Here is a 23,408-nt window from a genome sequence, read left to right on the forward strand (position 1 = left end):
TGTTACCTTTGTGTGCCTCCTCCAGCCCTTGATCAACTTTATCTGTCTAGACTATGAAGTCTGAGACATGTTTTCTGCTGTTTCCCACTCCCTGTTGGGCCTTGAAGCAAAACTTTATTAGAATTTATAATGTTTTTAAAGACGTCTGGATTCACTGCACATCTACAAACAAACCAGTCGCCGCAAAACTGTTTTCAAACAGAGGGAGAGCAAACAATATTCACTCTTCAGGGTGTTGCGATCGAGGGACGAGGAATGGGCTGGGGAAATCAGTATTTAGGTGGAACTAATTAGTAACGACGAAAAGCTAAATGACAACGTAACCCACAGCCCCCTTGTGGGATGTTCTAAAATGGCTGTCCCCGTCTGAAATGTTTCAAGGACGTTCATTATCTGCTGGGTTGAGCGCTTTCGCAGCTCAGATCAGCATTTTGAGCCACGGCATTCAGCCTGTTGCCCTGCGGAAAAACTCCCCAGTTCATAACATCCAGCGATACAGAAGCACACAAAACACGATATCTTTTACTAGGCTAATAAAAATCAGAACGTATACTGCATAAAGTTTATAGACCACAAAGGTCTATCTTCCGTAGGAGGAAATTGGTACTTCAGACTACTGTTGGCATTGTAACAGAGAAAAAATATTTATCATCTGCTTTGGAGAACCTAACAGATAAAAGTCACCAGCAAAGCAAAATAACATCTCTGTAAGCTTACCTGAATCATTCCTCTCCGTGGAACTTTCTCATGGTACGGTTTCAACTTGCTGATTAATGCACGTACAGCCACAAGGGGAAAAGGGCCAACAAGCAGGAAAATACTTCTGCCTCTTCGAGCCTACACCGAGCAGGCAACTCTATAGGATCAGAAAGCAAAGCGCCAGCGCCATAGGGGTCTCACTCATGCATCGCTGTGATGAGCCCGCTCTGGGGGGGGACTCAAGTCCCAGCTCCCTCCAGCTCCGAGGGGGCGTTCAGAGGGGAAAGTCCTGCTGAGTGAGATATTCCCATGTCACTGAGAGCTCTGCTACACCAAGCACAGCCCTCACGGCTGTGTTGCTCCTTGCTGAACCAGGGACAGCAGAGTGGAAACCCAAATATCTCCTGAAAGCCACCTGGGTGCCTTCCAGGAGCTATGTCCCAAGCTGAGAGGATCCATATGGATTCAGCTTCTCTATGCACTGGAGGAAGGCAGGATGTGAAAACAGGAGGAGGAAGAAAAGGAAAAGCAAAATGCAATTTTCCCCAAGTTGTTGAGCTACTGCTTTTATAAAGCTGAATGACTTGGTATGAGGTAGGAGTGAAAAGATGTTCTCTGCTGGGGAAGGACTTTCTGACTGTCAGACTGATGAAAGAGGGAAGAAGCTGAATACTGGGGTCACAACAGAGACACAGACCGTGGCTCTGAGCAGAAGCTGGGAACTACAGAAGAGAGCCCAGGAGAGGTGAGCTGGAGACCTTAAGAGGCACTAATAGAGATTTTGGAGATCACCTCAGGGTTGGGAGGATCCCTACATCTGCAATAAGTTTATGTCTCTCAATATAGTTCCTGTGTGGTACAGAGCAGAAAGTGACTGCTTCCAAGATGTTTCTGCAAAATCCACGTCTGCATGCTTGAGGGCAGAATTGCATGTCCCAGGTGAAATCAGACACCTCAGTAAATGCTCTGGAGTTTCAGAAAGTTCCCAAAGACCCCAAACCTCATCCAGTTCCTTTGAGAGCAGAGGCAAGACCAATACCCTGTGCACAGGCCTGAGCAAATGGGTTTTCGCGTGCCTTAATGGACGGCTCCACCTCTAAAAGCGGTCATGGTTTCCCATGAAGGAGAACATTTTCCCCTTGGGTTGTTTAGGTGTGGAGTGCCTGTCCACATGCAAACACCTCTCCTCACCTTCCTTTCAATGCTCCGGGACTGAGCAGCTTCAGAGAGGAGGCATAATGGTTGTACAAATAAAACCAGCCAGGGACCATTTGTTGGCATGGAGGCCACGTGGCACAGCTCAGCTCATATCCACAGATTTAACTTCGCACCACTGCTGAAAACAGACCAATATGCCTCTTAGGAACAGTCCCTGGCCCAAATATTTCTAATATTACAGAGAAGGTGACCTGAAAAGCCATTCAGGAGGCTGCAATCTACCATCACATTTTTGCTCCTCTAGTGACCAAGGAGGACAGAGACTACAAGGCAATGCAAGCAGCAGTAAAAGCCAAAAGGTTGTTTTTGCTTCCCCCATGATGACAGTTAGGCTGGATTGCACAAAGCAATCTGACTCTTGCCAGGGTAAGCAAAGTGTTCTTGGCCCCGAGAAAAAACATCCCCCAAGGCTTTCTGTCTCACCCACCATGGACAAGCATGGCACTGACCACTCTTCTCTCCAGCCAAGCCTGTTGCAAGGGAAGATGGACGGGTGTTTGCTCCAACTGGCTTCCACCTACAGAACTTCAGACTTAGTCCCAAAAACATCAGCTGATGATCTCTGCTTCTAACAAATGAACAAACAGAATCCTTCCCTGGATTTGGAGAAGGAAGTGAGACTGCAGTAAACTTGGCAGGTTTGAGGGAAATGGGAAGAGCAGAGAGAAACTCTATTGAGATAAAGTTCCTCAATAGTATACCTCAGGGGTCTTTCAAGGTTGTGTATAGACAGTACTTTTAGGTGGCTGGGTTATGTGCATTCTTTCTGGAGACCCAAAAATGTCTGCCTCAAGGATAGAAGCTGTGAGGCTTTACAAATGTTCAGTCTTGAAAAACAATATTAACAAAGATTCAGTCTTATGCATTAAAAAACTTCTCTAAAGGGTACAGGTAACTGGAAGAAATTAACGCATAAACAACAGAGTTATGAAGTATAGACAGTGCTCTGATCCTCTTCACCTCTCTGAATTTTTCTTTCTAACTCTATTACTACCCTAAAGCAAGCCCAGGCAGCCCACCTGTGAACGAAAGCCTTTCGTCCCACATCCACTGCTGATAGCTCGTTTCAGTGTTCCCTACTTCCACAGACAATTTAATGGATCTTCAGTGAGGAGGGGTCTCCTAAACCTCAGGAACACCATATAAAGATCTATCAGCACAATAACTAAGCACTGAGTGACAGAAAACCTCCAAAAGTGCTGTCTGCCCAACTCGCCTCCCGCTGGAGTCAGTAGGACTTAATTACAGAACTCAGCCTCCTCCAACAGCAAGTTGAAGCCTGGTGCAAACACGACACTCCCTGACTGTTACCTCTATTATTGGGGGTTAAGCACTGCTTAAGCCTTGAAAAGTTCCCCTTAACTGGCACAGGTGAGTCACAGAAACATCTCAGATGCACAGCTCTGCCTGCCAGCCAGTGTGGACCCTACGCGATCGCCAAAGGCTCCTCACTGTGCTTTCCACCCAAAAAGAGGAGCTTTGCACCCAAAAAGAGAAGAACAGAGCTCTCTGTGCCTAGGTCTCAGCCTCCACGGCAATCATATCCTCATGGCTGTGAGTGCCTTAAGTAGAGTTTGACCCTCTCTTACAACAAACCTATAGCATTTCTGGACAGTTAACCCAAAATACACTGATAGTGTTCAATTCATGAAAATTTGGTCTAGGAGGCTTTTGCTGGAGAGATCTGTGAACACAGACTAGCTGTTCATAAATGTGCACGGATGGATGGCTGTATGACTGCCATCTGAACAGAGAGTACAGATCCAGACATCAATTTTAATGCAGTGACACGAAAAACTCTAGCTTAGAAAACAATGAAATTTGTGCTACAGGTACAGTTGTGAAGCTTGACCTTTCCAAAAACCCAGGGAATATATGGTGGAAGAAATGAGTGTATACATACACACGTATGTAGACATAGGCACATACATGTCAGGTATGTCAGCAAGGATCTTGCTCCTGTGTTGGGTGGGATCTGGGAGCTAAAAATGGGCCACAAAAGGGAGGGGAAGGATTGAGAGGAGAACAGTAAATATTTATACAAAAATAAATAAATATTCTAACACTGCTCAGGTTGAAATGTCAATTCCCCAGCACTTCTAGGTTGTGTAACTTTTGTTTTAAATCTCCAAGGGAAATTACCCTACCTACTCTGAAGTATTCAGCCCAAGGCAGTTGTTCATTAGCCCAGGGGGAGCAAGACAACCCTTCTGAGGGCACATTCACGGGGTTCAAAGATGAGGTTCTGCTACCAGCCCAGTAAGCCACCCTGCCCTCTTTTCACAGAAGAGAGAGGGAGCCTCATGACCAGCTTAGCACAGGTTAGCGAGATGAGGAACCCATCCCAACAGTCTAGTGGAAAAAACAGCATGTCTTCAGCCCAGCTCTAGTCCTCATTTTGGTGCTAAAAGATGGAACAAATAGATCTGGCTCATGACTTTGACATTTGCTCTGGTATCATCATCAGCTCTATCTGATAGGATGACACTACTTATACTGTGGTAGCCAGAGGAAATCCAATGCTAAGGAAATGGACATTCATTTAATGTTTATCTAGGATCTGCTCCACCAATGAATTCCAGATGTTGGCTTTAATTGTCGCATTCTGGTATGTTTAAGCAGCAGGAGTTTGTAAGGCCGATTTGTAAATCAATCTGGCAGACTCATACAGAATCCCATCTCTGCCAGCTTTTCTAAGTAAGATGCTCTTAAAATATTAAGTACTTAACGTGTCTGCAATACAAAAGGAAGGAAAGATTTTGAAGAAATCCCTCCCCTGATGTTTTTCTCCTTTTGCTCCTTCTCCCCTTCATTTCCCCCCTGTGGAACTGCAACACAAGCTATTCCCCTTGGATGAGTGCAATGAATTTTAGCAGTCCTAAAGCTGAAGAGGGTGACTCCCTGCAACAGGGTATGAGGGTGACTCCCTGCAACGTGGGCAGAGCACCCTGCTCCTGACTCACATGCATTCTTTCTGGGTAATTCCACCGATTTCCCACCACGACCAACGGCAACTGCATGCATGGACTACATCCAGTGATAGTGCTCCTGATATTTGAGCTCTGAGTTCTCTTAAAGCAGAAGAAAAAAATTTAAAAAAAATTACTGTAGTCTTGGAACTGTCTCAGGCCCCACCTTCCATGTTCCTATTAATTTGTATTACACTGTTACAGAGGTCACAGCTCACATTCAGAGGTGGCTCAGAAATGCCTTTCACATTCTGAATCCCAAAGCATTGTACAAGCTCTGAGTTAGGCACTAGCAAGCCTTGCAGTTGTTTTGTGCTCACTGTGAGTTCACCCAACAGCAGAATGTGTTGCACTTGTGTTAGAGGGATTGCTTATTGCGACAGCAATACTGGTCAGGCTTTGCTTACAAGAGAGCAAACTATCTTTAAAAATAGGTTCAGCTTAAGTACTATTTCCCTAATGGTTAGGGCACACACTATAGTTTCTTAAAATTGCTTTAGAAATCCATTCTCTCAATCTCCTTTTAAAACACCCGTTCCTGAGAAGCACCTCAGTATTCAACACATGTGAACCCGACTTACATTTTCCCAAGGAATGTGTGCTCAGTACACACATTTTTCAAAAGGTGTCACTGGACGGGTAGGTAGGGTTTCAAAACCTTTCAGCATTGGCAATACTCATCCCAAGGAAGTTCATGGGAATACTTCAAAAGGCATTGACTCAGCCTCGGCTGAGTAATTTTGAAAACCTCCCCTTTATCTTCCAGCTTTGCTGGCCCCAGAGATAAATTGCTTTAAGTTCAGTTAAACATCCTCCTTTAAAATTACAGGCTTCTAAATGGGGTCCTTCTCTCTTAAGAGCACAAAACCCATTTCACTTGTGGCCTGAGTCATGCCATATTTGAAGAGACATTTGGGAAAAGCAGTGGCTAAATACCCACCCATTGCTTTACACGTTGAGCAGGGACCAAAACATCAACAAAGAACCGGCTGTACCATCTCAGCTTACCAGTGGTTTGCACTTGGAGGCTGGAGGAGAAATCCCACTTCCCCACAATCCCAAACAGGCAGGATGCAGTGAGCAGGCTTGGAAATACCAAGGCACAAAAGCAGCGCCATCCCAAAAAGTTAAATCACTGCTGGTGTGAAAAAAAAGCTGGTAAGGGGCTCCAGAGAGGTGGTTGTCAGTAAGACAAGCAATAAAATACTGCAAAAACAGGCTGCAGCAAAAAATAACAGGAAAAATGTGCAGACAACTTGTTGGGTTTTATTTTCTACGTCTGAAACCATTTCTGCGGTCCATAGCACATGAGCAAAGACAAACAGATTTGGCCCCAAACACAGAGGAGTGCTTTCTCCAAATACCAGATGGAAAGGATCGAGTGAATCTTTTAATGAGTTTGCCTTTCAGGACATGCCAGAGTGGCCTTGTAGGAGAGGGGATGCTTTCACAGGACCAGCAATACTCCCTCCCTCGCTGCAGATGCTGAAGGATGGCAGAAATGTCACTGGTGAGCAGCCGGGTGTGCAGCCTGTCCTCCTGCAAAATGTGGCACTCGAGCACAAGAAGAGCCAAAAATTCCTGAGAAGAGCTAACACAGGTCAAACAAACAAATAGCAATAACCACATAGAAAGCGCAACCTTGGTGTCTGAGGTTTAAGAGTTTAATTTATAGCTGAATGTGTCCGTGACCCAGGTTTTGCCTAGAACAAGGGTAAAACATATCCAAATCATTCCTGGCAGAGGAATAGGAGATGCACTCGGGTGCTGAGGGTACTGAGGGTGTCAGGTGGTCAAATTCCTTTCTGATGCAATTCCACTGACCTACCCCAAAAAAGCCGCTGCCCTTTGGTCTGTGTACCATGGCAAGGTTTCAAGGGCCCACCACAAAATTATCTGTAATTACCCGAGGATGGAGTGCCCAGAGAACAACCTCTGTTTTCTGAAGGTCGCGGAGCCACGTTTTGAAAACGGGCATGATCACAGCTTCTCAGACACCTCCCTGTAGTCTCCGAAAACCATCCCAGAGGCAAAGGGCTGGTGGAGTCCCCGCAGATGATGCCAAAAGATCCACTAATGTGCGTGGGAAATGGCTCACATCTCAGGAGCACATGGCTCACATCGGCACCAGAGCAACACGCCCGGCACCTCGCTGCAGTTTCGAGCCAGGGGCACAGATCAGCTCCTCACAATTCGCCCTCAATAGTCTTCACTTCACACAAGTGGAGGCTGCTGCATCTTCCAAACCTCCTTGAAGGAAAGGGATTACGGAAACCACACTCAAACCAAAGCAGCTCACAGGAGACCCTGGCTGGAACAAGCTGCTCTGCGTTGAATTTCCCCAACTTTCTCTTGGGTTGGAGCATTTCTCCTGCCAAAGCACACATGAGGGCTACCGGGAGAAGCTGAAGTGGGCTCACAGTTGTCAGGAGACACTGCAAACACAGCACAAACACTGGGCTGTGCCAGGGGCTGGGGAGGCACCATCCCTCTCCTCTGGTACAATATTCCTGGGATTGCTCCGGAGAGAGCAGCAGGCAGGTCTGGGAATCCCACCCGTGTCTGCAGTGGGTCCAGCTCCCTTCCCAAATTCCCTGGCAGCAAATGAGGAGGACTGCCACCAGCCTTTCTCTGTCCTGCCAGCTGCACGTTCAGTGCAGGTGAGATGGAGACTCTTGGTTACTTCAGCAGATAGGTCATTATAATTTTTTCTAGCTGAAAAAAAAAAAATCAATATGCCAACCCATATGGCTTCTCTTTAAGAGGCGAAACTCTAATACAGGACCGAAGAAAATTCAACTGAGAATCTGGTGGTGGTGTTTTTTTCCAAATCAAAATGATTTTGTGATGGAGGATTCAATCCCAAATGTTTCAAAGGCCTGTGTTGCCAGTCAAGCAGAAAACTGACAACTCAACAGCTGTAGTGACTTGACAATGTTTTTCAGGGAAACAATGAACTGGAAGTAAAACAAAAATGGTAATAGAAGTCCTATTTGGACTGCTATTTTGGAGTCCAAGAGTCATTTGGATTGTGTGATGAACTCAGATTTAATGGCTTGGTTGGCATAAGGAGATCAGAGGATCCATATTCTGCATTTCTTGCCCTATAAGCTTTGTAGTGTGTCTGTAAGAAAATTGTATACATAAGCAGGAACACGTGTATGTGTATCAACATGAATGGAAAGAAGAAAAAAAGAAAGGCATCAACTGCCTTTGTCGCACTGGATCATTGCAATGGAAAATAAAACTATTTGCTTCCTTTTAATTTACATGAAATATTTTCTGTACAGGGCTGCTTATAATTTAGCTCGTGATTATACAACAGCATTGTTCTTACTGTTTGTCTCCCTATTGTTCTGCCACTTGCAGTAATTTAAAGCAACGCAAGAGAAATCACAGACAGATGCATTGTGCAGAGGACAGATGTGTTGACCCACAGGGTGCTTTAACAGCTAAGCTTGTAAGAACAATGTTCATGTTCCTCACTTTTACTGAACATGAAAAGAAAGGTCTCTTTAAAACACTAATTTGAGAGCTGCAAAATACATTATGAGAGTAGAAAGTGAAGGGATAAATTCTATGGTATCTGATTTCTTTCACTGCTTGGAGGGGCTTTATTTCTCCCCTCTTTTCCTTGGCTTCACTGAGAGCAGCAGGTTCCACCTTGTCAGCGAGAACAGAGTAAAACTGACATTTTATGAGTGGAACCAGTCCAAGACTGGTGGCTTATGCTCTTAACATCCTGACATCTCAACCTCCGAGAGCAGCAGCAGCGCTGCTTCCAGTGGCTGCAGAACACCTTAAAAAGCAGCACAAACTGACAATGAAAATAAACTACGGTTGCTGCACTGCTGGAGTCTGGCAGCCCTTAACAAATAAAGCGGCGTCTGGGTGTTAAAATACATAAATCTGTCATCATTACCAGGCTAAGGGGTCGTCATCCTACTCACAAAATAAAAGAACTGTGCATAATCAGTAGGGCAGGGAGTTCAGAACAAAGTACGCCTTTTACAAACTCTCAACTGCTGATAGATGGATGTTTGCAAGGGACTTAATGTCTTTAACAGGGTACATTCAAGAAGGAGTGTAGGTTTCAGAACTCCTGGGATTAGTGTTTGTTTTTTTTTTTCTCTTCTTTTCCAAATTTATTGCCAGAAGTGTATAATGTAAACACGTGGGTCTTCTAACTGTGAAACCCACGTTATTATAAAGTACGAAGAATTAAAGCATTCTAGCACAATGATATTATTCATCAAGCACAACGTTGAATATGTTCTCTCATCAAACAAAAAAAAAAGGATTTAAAAATAGGTTTATACACAAATTGCCAGAAGGTTTTCTTTTCTTTTTCTTCATCTTTTTCTTAATGTGGATGCCAAAGACAGCACAGGAAAGGTAGAGAACCAGATCCTACAGGAATGTAAAAATACACCTCCTCTACAGCCATACATTTTAACAGGCAAAGTATCTACATGTATAGATCAAGAAGCAGCATGTGAGCAATCAATGGTGTGTGCGTGCATGCATTTACACATAAAGAGGAAGTCTCCAAAATCAACAGTCAAGTCACACCTTATAAACTTGCCCAACTTCTGCTGTTCCCTCTATAATAAATATTATGCACTCTGCCTTAATTTACAAGCATGCTTTTTGTACATTTCTCTGTTAACTGATACTAAAGGACTGAAATTTGGCCACAAACTACCATCCATGGTATTGACTGGGCAAACTGAGGACAGCAGAGCTGTATGACACCCCGTGAACAAATGGGGCACAGTGCTCTTCGGCAGGGACCTCCTGGAGACACTGTGCCCAAAAAGCTCGACCAGCTTCAGTGGTCTGCTGTGCCTAGTGTGGCCATGTGAAGTCCAGCCTGGGGCAAGAAGAGGGAGCACAGATGCCAAGGAAACACTGGCAAGAAAATGTAAAGATACTTGCAGAAATTTTAACAGAAAGATCTTCCTGCTGGGGGACGATGATCATCTAGGATGGTAGGTGAGATGGCAGGTATCTCAGAACTGTTGATGACCATTCTGTCCATCAAGCCTGTAATTAGCCTGATTGCCTCTCGTTGCTTGGGGCACCCCTAATTAATTAAAAGACCCTTAACTAAAGATCTGCGGTCACAGCAGGCTTTGTCTGGTAATCTAGACCACCTTCCGCAGGCCTGCTCTCTACACACATTCACATCTCCTGCTCGGACCTGAGACTGCTGTGGCTTTTGGACCAGCAGATGTGGACAGATCAGCAGCTGTGCACATCAGCATTGCTCTGGCAACACAGACTGAAATTCTGCCCATTAGCTCTATGGAAGATTATAACAAAGACAACTCTGATTAATAAAATCAGAGGCAAAAGCCGTTTTTAGCCTCAGACTTACTGACCAAAAAAGCCCAACGCATACGCCACAACCTCATTGGGATTCTATTAATATCATTTAACAGAAGGAAGCCATAAACTGCTCAGATCAAACATACTTTTCATGTCAGCCCTCCTGGCATTGTGTATTGCTTTCATTCCCAAACAATATTTGTGCAGCAAGCAGAGCTGCAGCTTGATACTTGCACGGGTGTAGCAGCAGCTACACACTCCAAAGCATCTGCAAAGGACTGTGGGCTAACTGCATCCATATGTCCTGCACGCCTCGCATTTACACTGCCTGCAGCTCTGGTCTGCCACAGTCTACCACAGGATGGAGTATGGGGGGAAATTATATATACATACATATATGTATGAATTTCATGCTTACATTCGTGGAAAAAAATCTTTTCATTTCCTTTAAATTGTGAACAGGTGTTGTCACCTTCTTAACTCGACTTCTATGTTACAGTTTCACGAAGGGAAAAAGAAATCTACCCGAAACAGTGAGGCTTTTGTTAGCCAGAACATGATGTATTGATAAGCGTACTGTAAAGTTTGTTATAAAATCAAATGAAACTAATAAAACCCAACAAAGATCTTGTAAAATCTGTGGACATTATACTGCATTAGTGCTGAGCTACGTTATAGATCTGGACGTGGAAGAAACAAGACAACTGCCCAGTTCTGATGTTTTCCAGCCTTTCACACCCATTCACCGAAAGCCGTAGGTTAAAACTCTTGTTGATACATTTTTGATCAGTCATTTTCAGGATGATAACAGCTAACATTGGCATTCACATCATCACCTCTTTCTGGAGAAAGATTTTTCAAGAACAAGTTATTACGGGCTGCAGTGACCTCAATCTAAGTGTAGAACTCATCAAAATGACTAAAATTAATTATTTTTTTTTCCCAGCAATCCAGAAATAGTCATATTTTCATTAAATTATTTCTCTCTCCTCCTTTCCTCTCCCAGGACAGTGGACACTTTCCAGGACTAAACGTGCTGCAGATCGGGACAGGGAGCTTGTTAGACTCTAAGTGGGATTCCCCAAATGAGGAGGAAATGAAGCACCACTGAAATTCAGGGGATGGGAACACTTAATTGCTTTTAGATGTCTTTTAACATCCAGACCTGTGTGCTTGTGCTGTCCTCGCACAACACTAAGCTCGGTCAGGGTGTGTGTCTTCACGCCTCAGCTAATAAACACTCGGAAGGAAGAGCCCTTGCTTGGGTGAGACAACCATTAGTCAACGATGAGTCACTTCCACTGGAAAAGGAGCTTCACTTCCAACCGAAAAGTTTTAGCTACGAATTTACACTGAAACATGAAAATACTCATACGTGCTGAGCATTTCGTACTCCTCTATGTTAGTCAATGGGACCCCGTCACTCAGCACCACAACGTGCATCTGCACCGCGGCCTGCCGTGCCCCGGTACCGCGTGCTGGCCAGAAGGCCTCGTGCAGTCACTGCGACTGGTAGGCCTCAAGTAGTAAATTAAGGCTCCCCTTTTCTCCTCAGCTCCCAAAGGCCAAAAGCAATCTGAGCTTTAATTAGCAACATAACCATTACTAAGCATCAGCAACTATGGCCAGATCCTCATCTGGTGTTAATCAGGCTGCGTATGCACAGGAGGCCACCAACGTAGATCCAGCTGCCGGATTGGGGCCTTAACAAATTAAACATGAGAACTTTGTTACTGTTTATTGTCACAAGGAATTCTTCATTTCCATATAACAACTGACTAATCATCATTAGTCATGATTATATGCCCTGTGATTGTGTTAACGGTCCCATGCTGGATGGGCTGCCTTTCGCACTTGGTGCTGAAGTAAATGTGCTAAAGCAGGATTGCTAGCCCCATACCATGCCTAGCACAAGCTTAAACCACCTTGTTCTCAAATGCAAATACTGCACCTTTTTTTTTTTTTTTTAAAGTGTTGACTCATTTCAGTTTTTGCTTAGCATTAGCAGTCCCTCGGTGCACACATTGCTGACTCAATGTTGATTCACATCTTCTTGCTGAGCACATTTCTCTCTGGTCCCCGGAGTTTATTAAGACGCCAAAATCCAAACATAAATGAATTTGTCATGCTTTTCCAAGATGGCTGGTGGCACCTGACTCTAGGCTACAAATGTTTTCTCAGCTTTTGCAGTATAAATGAGTTCTGAGACACGGATTGATGACTTCATTGGAGAACTGTAATGCAAACCATATTTTACTGTACTTGACTTTTTTTCACTCAGTATTTTCTACTACTATGAGCAGGAAAAAAAAGCACATTAGAATAAATATTCCTTCAGACATTGCCATGAGATTTTTCAGGATACTTATGCTGACTGTTAAGAAAAAGGTTATTTTAATGCAAAATTTTCACACATGCCTGTTATCCAAGAGAGCTGTCTCTGGACAAGTTGTAAAAAGCATAAAATAGGAGCTGGCTCAGCAGGAAAAAGCTACTTTAAAGATAAATCTTCTGATGTCAGGGAAGATTCTCACGGCAATCAACTGCAGCAGACAGGCAGCAGACATTTAAGAATAAATTTGATTTGTTTGAAAACAAGATGTAGTTCAATTTCTGAACAACCCATGTGAGTGAGGTTCAGAACAAGCTGCTCTGCCTCCTGCTCTATGCATCAGGATTTTACTGATGGCTTGGCTGCTCAGAGGGCCAGGCAGCAGAAAGAGAAGTATGAACTGGATGGTGATGGATTCTTCCCCAAATCTTCCTCCAAATAAACCCAGAGAAGAGAAAAAGCAAATGTGACGGTCAGAGATACAGGACAGAAAGAAAAACACTGGAGCAGCTGTTCCTTGAACTTATATGTTGATCTTTTGGGATGGTGTGCAAGATGTCTTTTGCAGCCTACAAACATCAAGTGAAGCAGGAAACCTACAGAGCAGAGACAATCCCAACTCTGCTCTTGCTACTGCTTCCTATTTTCTTTGCTACAGAAGGTAATAAGAAACAAGCATGCAGATGCAAAAATAAATAAAGTCTGATCTTTCATCACTTGGTTTAGCAGTTGATGCAAGACGAAGTATTTACTGGTAGCACCTGTAGCAATAGCCCTGTGTGTTGCAACGCTGGCACACCTCGCAGGATTTCACCCAGAACATTTCTGTAAGTGAAAAACCTTCTGTGTTGTGTATTAGTGAAAGAGGTTATTATGCCACAGCATAAATATTTGCTAATAGTCCTTCCTACAGCTGTTCATCGATGAATTTCCCTTCAGAAAATGGCCAGACTTCTGGAACAAGTGATAACTGTTATTGCAGAAAGGGATGGTGGTGGAGGTTGTCCAGCACTTCCTTGTTAAGTGGCTTTAGTTTGGGTTATTCATAAATTTCATCTACTTGGGCTAAGATTCCCCAGGGAGGTCCTGGTGGCTGCAGTGTGCAATGGCTCCATCTGCCTCCAGCACCCACATGTCTGGGCTACAGCACTGATGGGGGGAAAGACAGGTGAGTATTTTGGCTGGCAGAGCAGGGGACCCATCAGGTGACACACACATGGCATTGGGACAGAACATGCCCCATTCAGTACACAAGGTGGACAGTTTTCAAAGAATGAGGAGACATTCAACACTCTGCTTCTTCCTTAGGCTTCCCTTTATAGCATACCGGCAAGGAAGTTTCATTGTGCAGTAAAGAAACTGCACGTTTCAACCAAGCATCTAAAAACAAAATAAAGCTACTTTTCACACCTGGAGATTAGAAACCAGCTCTTCTGAATTGATTTAGCTGGGAGAAAAAAATAAAAAAAAGACACCCTTCAGTGGACAATCAGAGGTAAGATTTCATGGGCATCATTGTACAAGCAACTTTTTGGGGAGGTACAACACATTTCTTTTGATGAGCCTGCAGATAATTCTCTGCAATAAGGAACTATTGTACTTAATAACTGTAATGCAGATTTAATACTGATTAAATAGGAGTTCCTTTTCCAGCATCTGTAAATCTGTCTGTAGTTTAATTGGCATCCCAAATTTTGTGGTAAGCCACAAAAACTATTAAGGCTGGCTAGGAGAGGAAATTGTAGTTTTGACTTATATTGGTTATCTGCTTTTACTGGCTTACATTTCACGCAGGGATGCATTTGAGCAGGATTCTTTGGATCTTTGGGATCTGGGTCCTGCTGTCTGAGAGGATGGAGAAAAAAACAGTGCAGAAACCAATTGGTACCATCTGGGTTGGCAAAACCTTTGTCTGAGAAGGAAGATCAAAACCCCAAAATAAGAGAGGACTCCCTTCCAACAGAGCAGCAGGAAGATACTAAATTAGGAAGAAAAGACTTTACCTAGAGTTGTGGAGAAGGAATAGAGTGAGACTTAAGAAGCTTAGACTCAACTCCGAGGCACAGCTCATATTTTCTGTGGTCTTGGATTAATCACTTGATCTCTCTTTGCCTTAGTTACCATCTGTAAAATCCCAGTAATCCGTCTCATCCACACTTGCAGACTGAACGTCCTCCAGCCAGGCAACATGTAGGTATGTCTACCAGATGGGCGGAGGCTGACCCAAGTTTGCTCTGCTCATGAGCTGAGCTGGCTGGCTGCAGCAAGATCTGGCACAGAAGCCACAAAGAGACATGAGAAGAGCCTTAAAGCCAAATTATCACATCTCACAGAGACCAGACGTAGACAGGGGAGCTCACCTCTGCCACATCTGCTGACACCCATTGATATTGGTGGATCCACTGCCTTATATATGGTTTTTTTTTTTACAACGTCCCAGATTTTTGTTGTCTTTCTGTAGTACTCTAATAGAATATAAGGACTAATAAGAGTTAAGATTAATAGGAGCTATATAGCACTGAATGCAGGCAGAGAGGTTCAATGCCACTGAATTTTAGTCTCTGCTCTTTGTAGGGCCTTGGTTAAACCTTCACCATATCCTGCCACAGTTTACATATAACCCAAGGGTGACAGTTCCCCACTTGCCAGTGGTGTGGCAGAGCTCAGTTAAAAGCATATAGCGTTTAACTACAAAATCTTTCAATAAGCTACTGTATGGATAACAGATATTACTGCTTAAACTCACAGAATGTTTTCATGCCAAACTAGGTTTTATTTTTTCAAGTCCCAGTGTTTAATGAATCATCTGATTCTACTCTGGATTTAATATCTTAACCACCTTGCCGGAGTCTGACACCTGCGTGGTTTATACATGTTAGGTGTCGGCAGTAAAGCAGAATAAGAGGGCTTTTTCTCCTTTGAAGGAGTGGGAGAATGAGAGGCCATATGGTTCAAAAGGCTACTGTGCCTAATGAAGTTTGTGCTTTCCGGAGCACAAAAAAAACAGTTCCATCAATTTGATCTTCATCCTCAGAACCGACATGCGGTTGGTTTTAAAACGCTGCCTCCTTCTCAAAAACCAACAAAGGACCTTTCTCGACCGAAAGCATTTTCACCAAGACGAACGCGAGCATCTGGTCAATGCATTAAATGTTTGGATCCTTTGAAAGAACAAGTCGGCCATACCTTGTGTTTACTTGCAGACCTTGGAAAGAAAGACACTAGGGAAACATTTGTTTTCAGGGGAAAATCTTCTAATGAAAAGAAATCGTTTTGAAACGTTACGTGAACACATCTGTACCAGTGGAGACAAGGGACAGAAGTAATCCATCAAAAATGCTCCAAGCAACAACAACCACACTGTGAGACAGGGCAGCAAGGTGCAAAAAGGGTGAGAAATAATATCTTCAGCCAGCATTACAATAAGGATGCGTGGAGACAAACGATAACTCAGCCCATACATCTGCCACACATTTATTTTAAAGTTAGCCTTTTCTTGGCAGTTGGTGATCGATATTTATTTGCATAGGGCTCAATCTCACACCCACAGAGGCTGGTGGGAGCTTGCCATTTCCTTCCATAGCTTCCTGATGAGGCTCCAAATAACTAGTGTTTGTGCTCAGGGCTTTTCATTGCCAAATATAATGAACGCTATTGTTCTTGACACAATTTAATTTGATAACCCAATTTCCCTGAGCAACTGAACTGCAGTTTTTGCCTCAGTCTTTCCTGAATGCTAGTCAGCTTTTACCCTGCGCCTCCCCGCTTTTCCCTCTCATTTGTTTCTGTCATGCTCCCAAGAACAGGCAGTGCCTTCTTTGACTCACAGATGCTGAGATGCCACTTTGCCTTGGAGTAACAGGAGCCATTTTGGACCCTGAGCCTAAGAGAAGACACAGGATGACAGAGATTAAAGACTCTGGCTACCTCCGTGTACAGCAAAAGCACAAGCAGGGCTGAAACAGCTCCTGTAGCATTCCCTCCTCCACACCAAACAGTCTAGAAGCCATGCCCAAAAGGAGTCTGCAGAGACATCAATTTTCATAGACTATTTCCACTTCACCATTCCTGCACAGGGGAGCAAAGAAGGAAGGATGAACACAGGAAGGAAGGAAGTGTATGAGGAAGACCAAACCACAAATTGCATGTAAGCTGTAAGCTGGCTTTGGCAGCGTTATATCACTGATGCTCCAGGAGCTGTAAAGCAAGAGGGTTCCCTCACCTAGGCATCTCTTTCCTGATAAGACTTTTACGTTCTGGTCTCTCTCTCATACTGGCTCCGCAGCAAAGTGCATTCTCCAAGAATCACCCTGTTATCGGGTGATAATCCTCCATCGAGCAGTGCCAAGTGTTTGCTACATGCTCTGAGACCACAGCAGCCCTCCTACTGTGAAGGGGAAGAAGAAGAAGTAGGAAAAAAAAAAAAAAAAACCAGGCCAAGTGCCAACCAGCAGGCAGCTGGATACAGCCCGGAACTGCATCCTCACTTTTACTGTGTGGGCAGAAACAGGACTTTGTCGGCCAGATACCGGTGTGTTGACTGGACAATAGCATGAGCAATATGCCTGATTTCCCCCCTCTTTGTACCCTTTTCTTTTGCTCCAGCATCCTCCAGCATGTCAAATTTCATCCTGCCCATTCCCAAGTCTTTCCCCTCACACAGACAAAGAGCAACGAACACATTTCTGTGGCAGCCACAGCAGAGGAATCTCCGATTATCCAGAGGAGTTTCTTTGGGGACCTTTAGGAATGCTCAGCCCAGCAGGTCACCCCAAAATCCCATCACCAGGCCAAGGAAGCCCTTGGGGGCCAATCAAAAGCACAACTGGAGAACCCACGGTCACCAAGTTGGCATCCAAAACTTTTAATCTTGTCTACATCAGGTGGTTTTCTCAGCAACTGAGCATCCTTGAGTCAACTACCAGCTCTGGGCCTTGTTTCAACCTAAATATTACTATTCCTGAAGATACCACGTTTTGCAAAAGCTCAGTACATGCTGAGCTGTACCAGCTGTACCTTTTTTTATGGGTACCTTAACATTTGTTTTGAGAACTATCCTGTTCCAACAGCAAACATAAAGATCAGCGTGACCTCTCCTTATCACACAGCCTTTCCTGTGTGGAATTCACTGTGATCTGGACCCTAGCGGCTATTGCATCATTTCTGTTTATTTGTAACCTTTGGCACCGCGCAATCTTATCTGCCTGCAGTCGGCTGCAGCAGAAGATGTGCAGCAACACCGCCAGCTCTGGCAGTCCTCAAACACTGGAAAGGGCCAGCCAAGAGCGGAGGTCAGTAAATGATTAGCAAAGCAAATCTGCAGTCACTGATGGCTACGCAGAAATCAGCTAGCCCTCTCCTCCCTCCAGAGCAGGTGAGGCCGGGCGTTTCTCCAGCCCTACTCACCGATCACGATGAGGGTGTAGTTCACATTGGTGCTGCCGAAGCCGTTCGTGGCTTTGCAAATGTAGGTTCCCGCGTCCTCGCTCTCCACCTCCTTGATTTTCAGCCCCTGCTGAAGGATTCGGAACCTCGTCCAGCCGCTGTGGATCGTGCGCCCGTCCTTCATCCACATGGTGAGAGGCGGAGGGTCGCCCTCCACCGGGCACAGGAGCTTGATGGTCCTCCCTAGCCTCACAGACTGGCGGTGGATCACTTTATCGGCAATCCTTGGGGGGCCTAAGAAAGAACAGAGAGAGGAAGAGTCGTTACTGTTTTTGCTAATGATATAGCATTGATTTAAAGACCAGTCATCAATCAATCCACTGCACATTGACTGCTGCACAGAGATACAGGGATAACAGGTGGTAGGGACTGTTGTAGGTTGTAGAAACAGGGATACAGGTTGTAGGAGATTTTGGTGCTTACCAAAAATCTCTTACAAAGCCAAATAAATGCAGGTGATTACGGAGGGATACATCAACAGAGATACTCGTTTGTGTGAGACCTGGAGCTACAGCTTTCCCATCGGCAGCAGTTCATGCTAATCCACAGCTCTCACCCACCAGCCTGGTTCTGATCCTCTCTTCCTTTCCCAAAACACCCGCGTTTTCCTACAGTAAGAAGGAATCCTGTATACAAACTGTTCAGCTGCGTTGGGTAAAGCAACTGTAGTTATTTTAAACTTAACACCAATCCTAAAGGCAAAATTAGTAACAGTGCTGGTACTTAAAACAAAACACTGCCTCCCCCACCTCAAAAAACAAAAAAGTTATAATCCTTTCATGTTGTATGTACAGTAATTCCCTTTAATAGTCAGCAGATGGGCTCTATCTGAGACCCGTAAGCCCGCAGTTGTCGGACATAAAGTGTTCATTGGGTAATGCTTCACCAAAAGGTACAGCCACTAACACTGCTTATAGTCCAAAAGAGGATATTTTGATAAATTGCCTTGGCAGCCCTGCTGACTTGGCCTGACGGCCGAATGTTTGTTCTTTGCAAAAGGTGATCATTTCATGCAAAACAGAGCGTCCCTGGAATGCCACAGAGCGAACACGCTGTTTGCCATGCGGTAACAGGACACACTCGGACAGGCCAACACACCAAAAAAAAGAAGTGATAAAAACAGCAGGAATGGTCCCGTAGCTGAATTCAACCTGAAAATTTCCTCCCAAGGCTCCAAAAAGTTGAAGCAGAGTCTCTTCTTCCTGCATCTGCATTTTCCTTAATCAGTCCGTTGCACAAGTTCCCCGCTCCAACTGCAATAGCAGTGCTTTTCCCAGAATCCCGTATTAATGGGTGTGATAATGAGCGCCCTGCTCTTGCATAAGGACAGAATGTTTTGCTAAGGATTGCTGATGCTAAGTTGCACCCAAACCCACAAGATGTTTGTGGGATTTGAAACTGCTCCTTCGTGTTTTATTTCTATTTCTAGCGTTTTGCAGGACAGGACCCACATGGAATAATCTACAAAGCTCATATTTGCGCTTATGACTAATTCCTATTATTTCAGTGTCTGCCTGAATTTTCTCCAGCATGACTAAGGCAGCACGTACGGTCCAGCTCACGGATGACTGCAGAGCTGCTGCTGCAGTTGCTCATGTTGAAGAGCACCCATGGATTTCGCAGCTTTGCTGGTGAGCAGAAGTGCTGCTCCAGCTGAGAAAAGAGTCAGGAACTAGCTTGAAACCCATTCATTAGTTTAACTAAGAGCCTGGTTAAGGCAATGGGGCTTAGTTTAGACACACAGGCGTTCTGGTGAACTGCTGAAGTCCCAACACGGGGATCTTGAGAGCAATTATTCTGAAAAAGTCAGTCCCAAGGAAAGATCACACCCATTCCAGTACACCTTCTGCAGGCACCCATGGGACACGGTCCTGGAGGTGGTGGTGCCCTCCCATACTCCAAGGGAACTGGCACAACACCAAGAGAAATCCTGCCCAGCCAGGGCTTTCTAAGCATGGGAAATCACGCTGTTGATACCAGTGTAGTGTGGGAGATCTCCAAGCAGTTCTGTGGATGGACGAGATAATCCCGAAATCCTCTGAATGCTGATCTGACACAAGCCCTGCTGCCGAATCTTTTAAAGAGGAGATCTGCTCATCAGGAGGGATTGTGTCTGCTGGCTTTGATGAAGTGGAGTTTGCTGATGCTGGATGAGGATTCAGCCCAAATTCTGCTACGTTTTCTCACCTGGTGCAGCATCTTACTCAGTGTAAAGAAGCGTAAGTGTCCAAACAAGTCCAAGCTTTGCTGAAATTCTGGGTTGGCCCCTGGAAAGGTCCTTTCTGACTTAGAGCCCTACCAAACCAAGTCACGCTTTAAGAGCAGCTTCCTTACAATCTACTTGCAAGCCAGGATACTGCCCTGTGCACATTCAAATTGCAAAAGCAGACCTATAATTAGTGCTGAGGAAAAATGGTTGGTGCAGGGCAAGCAGGGACAGCGGGGAGAGAGCGCCCTCCTCCCAGCCTGGGAACCTGCCGCAGCTCCTTCAAAACCCCTTTCCTTCCGACATTCAGGTTGACTCCTGATGAATTTTGAGACCTGGAGGAATCGGATAGTTTCCCAGTCACGTCATGAGCCCCGTTGGGGCGGGCTGCACAAGCGGCTCTCCCGATGGCACCGGAGTCGCCTCTGGATCTGTCACATGGTTGGGTCAGCGATAAGCTTGGTCCTCCTAAATGCCATTTTCCTTTGATTGACCTTTCATTCTGAGGAACTGCTGGATCGCTCTCTGTCACAGGATCTACTCGCAGACCTCCATGACATTTAGGAAAGGGTGCGTTTCTCAGAGCCTTTCTGCCTCAAAAGAAAAACGCCTGCGGGGTCCTCTGCAGCCCCTTCCCCCTTCGTTAGCCCCTCCGGTGCCTTGCTCAGGATGAAGAGTAAAAAATTCTCCCAACATTTTTTCCTGCTGGTAATTCTTCTGAATTTTCTGCACTTCCCAGTACAGTACAGCCCCAGGACGTAGATGCTAAAACCTCACTTCTGTTCATCTGTGCTGTAAATACTCCTATTTTATTACCCATTACCTCTGTATCAATAACTTTACATGTCAGCACTACCCTCTCTCTGTAATCAGTGCCTTTGCACGTGCCAGCGGCTTCAGGGGCCCTGGCAAGCCCATGATAGCCGGACCTCCCATAGGTGGTTACAGCAGAATCAAATGTTGATACCATCACGGCTCTCTGTCTCTCCTTCTAATGTACAGGCATCTCCTGGGTCCTATTTCACTACATATCTGTGCAGTCCTGCCTTGGGACTGCACCAGGGACGGATGAATGCTTTTCAAGTCAAGACACACTCTGGCACACCTCACCACTCCGCGCTGGCAGTATTTCGAGGGAAGGCAGCGGGGAAGGGGAAGGGGAAGCGTGTTTTACAGAAAGGCTCCTTTGCAACATCCCCTGTGCTGCATGACGTACCGTGGAAATCCCTCAGCATGCAGACAGAAAAGTACGCCCCCTCCGAGTCTGTGCATTACACTGCCCAGATCCTCCTTGAATCTGATTTCTGGGCTGCTCTATGGCAGCTCCACCTTCTGCTAAATGAAGTGGGTAAAAAGATGTGGTAGAAAGATGCTGAGTACCACACCATGGGTCCTGAAGGCAGCTCCCCACCTGGCAGAGCTGCCCCATGGCATGCCGGGGGGTTGCCAATAGCTGCCAGCTCTCCCATGGCATTGATTTGGGGACGTCCCTTGGTGGCTGCCTCGCGCGGGGCTGGGACACACGTGTGCTCACAGCTGAGCGCAGTGGCATGGCAGCGGAGCCCAGCGTGCAGCCCGGGGCCCCCCAGGCTGGATGCATTTCTACAGCTGCTCAGAGAGGCAAAGTCCCAGGAAAGCACCTGCTGCTTCACCTACAGCTGCTGGCGAGGTGAAAACTGGCTGAACCCTGAGCACTGTTGACTCCCCATCCTTTGGCTGCTGTTGCCTTCTGCCCCACACCCTAACGCTGACTTACGAAGAGGATGCAATTGCTCCTCAAGCAGCCAGGGTCAGTTTCAGCCATCCTAGACCCCAGCTTTTGGGTTGTACACAAGCAGAAGTGATCCAGTGTATGTTTGGGATTGATCCCCCTATAGCTACACAGGGCACAACAAGAGCTGGATAGCAACACTGTAAGGGACTGTTTCAAAACCTGAAATCATGTTGTTAAACCATATTATTAAAATCTGTAATGCAGACATCTACCAACACAGATTTTTTTAATGCCAATATATAAAATTTTTCCAGTTCAGTCCCTCTATCCTTATCCTAGCCATTTGGGGGATCCAATTGCCATGTCCCACGACCCACAGGCAAAGGCACAGAACTGGGTCCTCTCAAGACAGAGCAGGAGAGATCAGTGCTCGTGGGTCCTGGTTGGAAACCCTGGGCAAGGAGTTCCTACTCCATACCCCCCTCATTTCTTAGCCACTGGGCAGTGCTTTTTGAAAAAATCTGCTTGTGTAAGCACTGAGAATCTGCAACCTCTGATGCTCCTGGAGACAGAGGGAACTTCAGGCAGCATTTTGCCATGGGATATGGGAGAAGAGGCCACAACAAAGCCCCCAGGTAGGTATTTCACTAAAATCGCTGGTTCAGATTTTTGCACATTTTTATAGTCGGCAGGGAGAGAAAACAACCCCCGTTTCTTGTTCCCTGCAATTTTCCATTATGCAGAGGCAGCTCTCTATGGCTCCAGGGCGCCGCTGAGAAACACCCTTTAAGCCAAGCCCCACTGGAGAGGGTGAGCTGACTTCAGAGCCTGCGAGAACAGAAGGAGCTAGTGCAATAAATTAAGCCCTACCTCGACACGAACCCAGCAGGGGCTGGTTTCCTTCAGTCCCCCTTGTCCTCAGCCCAGCAGTTCGACAGAATCATTTCTTAATATTTTGGCTGAGGGGGAAGGGTGGGGTTTGACATCCGTGGATGTGACTTGGGAAGAAGTGACGGGAATGCAGCTGCCTCCCCCCGCGCCTGGTTGTTATTCTTTCTCCAAATACAACCTAAATATAACTTTGCCCCATACCATTCAAATCATTTTAGTTACTAGAAGGGATCATGCCTGGAGTTCCAAGGGCCAGGGTGCAATCAGGCTTAAAATATAATTTAAACAATCCAGATCCTGCATTTTCCACCAAGTTGTTTTCCTGCTTTTAGTTTCCCCATCTGCAAATGCATATAACTACACCCAGAAAGAAACCAACAGTCCCAGCCAGATGCCAAGTTTTCTGTTCAGGATCATATAAGTTCAGTCAAACATTAACAAGGAAATGCTGTGATCACCTCATTTGTTTTAAATATTTCTGCTCATATACATGCAGACAAGTGTGCAGATTTATTTGCCTCATTTACGAATACAAGCAACTGGAATCTCCATTCTGTTCCATTATATAAAAGACAGATCCTACACCTGTCGTACTGAACAGCT

General features: G+C 45.3%; 1 protein-coding gene across 3 annotated transcripts in view; it reads right to left on the minus strand.

Moving 5' to 3' along the window:
* FGFRL1 (fibroblast growth factor receptor like 1) overlaps nt 1–23,408 on the minus strand; it is a 169,758-nt gene that overhangs the window by 71,076 nt on the left and 75,274 nt on the right. For all 3 annotated transcript variants that reach the window (XM_035547407.2, XM_035547408.2, XM_035547406.2), the window contains exon 3: nt 17,956–18,228. In XM_035547407.2, coding sequence (XP_035403300.1) covers nt 17,956–18,228 — 273 coding nt within the window. The remainder of the gene's footprint in view (nt 1–17,955; nt 18,229–23,408) is intronic.

This window comes from Cygnus atratus, chromosome 4, assembly GCF_013377495.2.
Source record: "Cygnus atratus isolate AKBS03 ecotype Queensland, Australia chromosome 4, CAtr_DNAZoo_HiC_assembly, whole genome shotgun sequence".
NCBI lineage: Eukaryota > Metazoa > Chordata > Aves > Anseriformes > Anatidae > Cygnus > Cygnus atratus.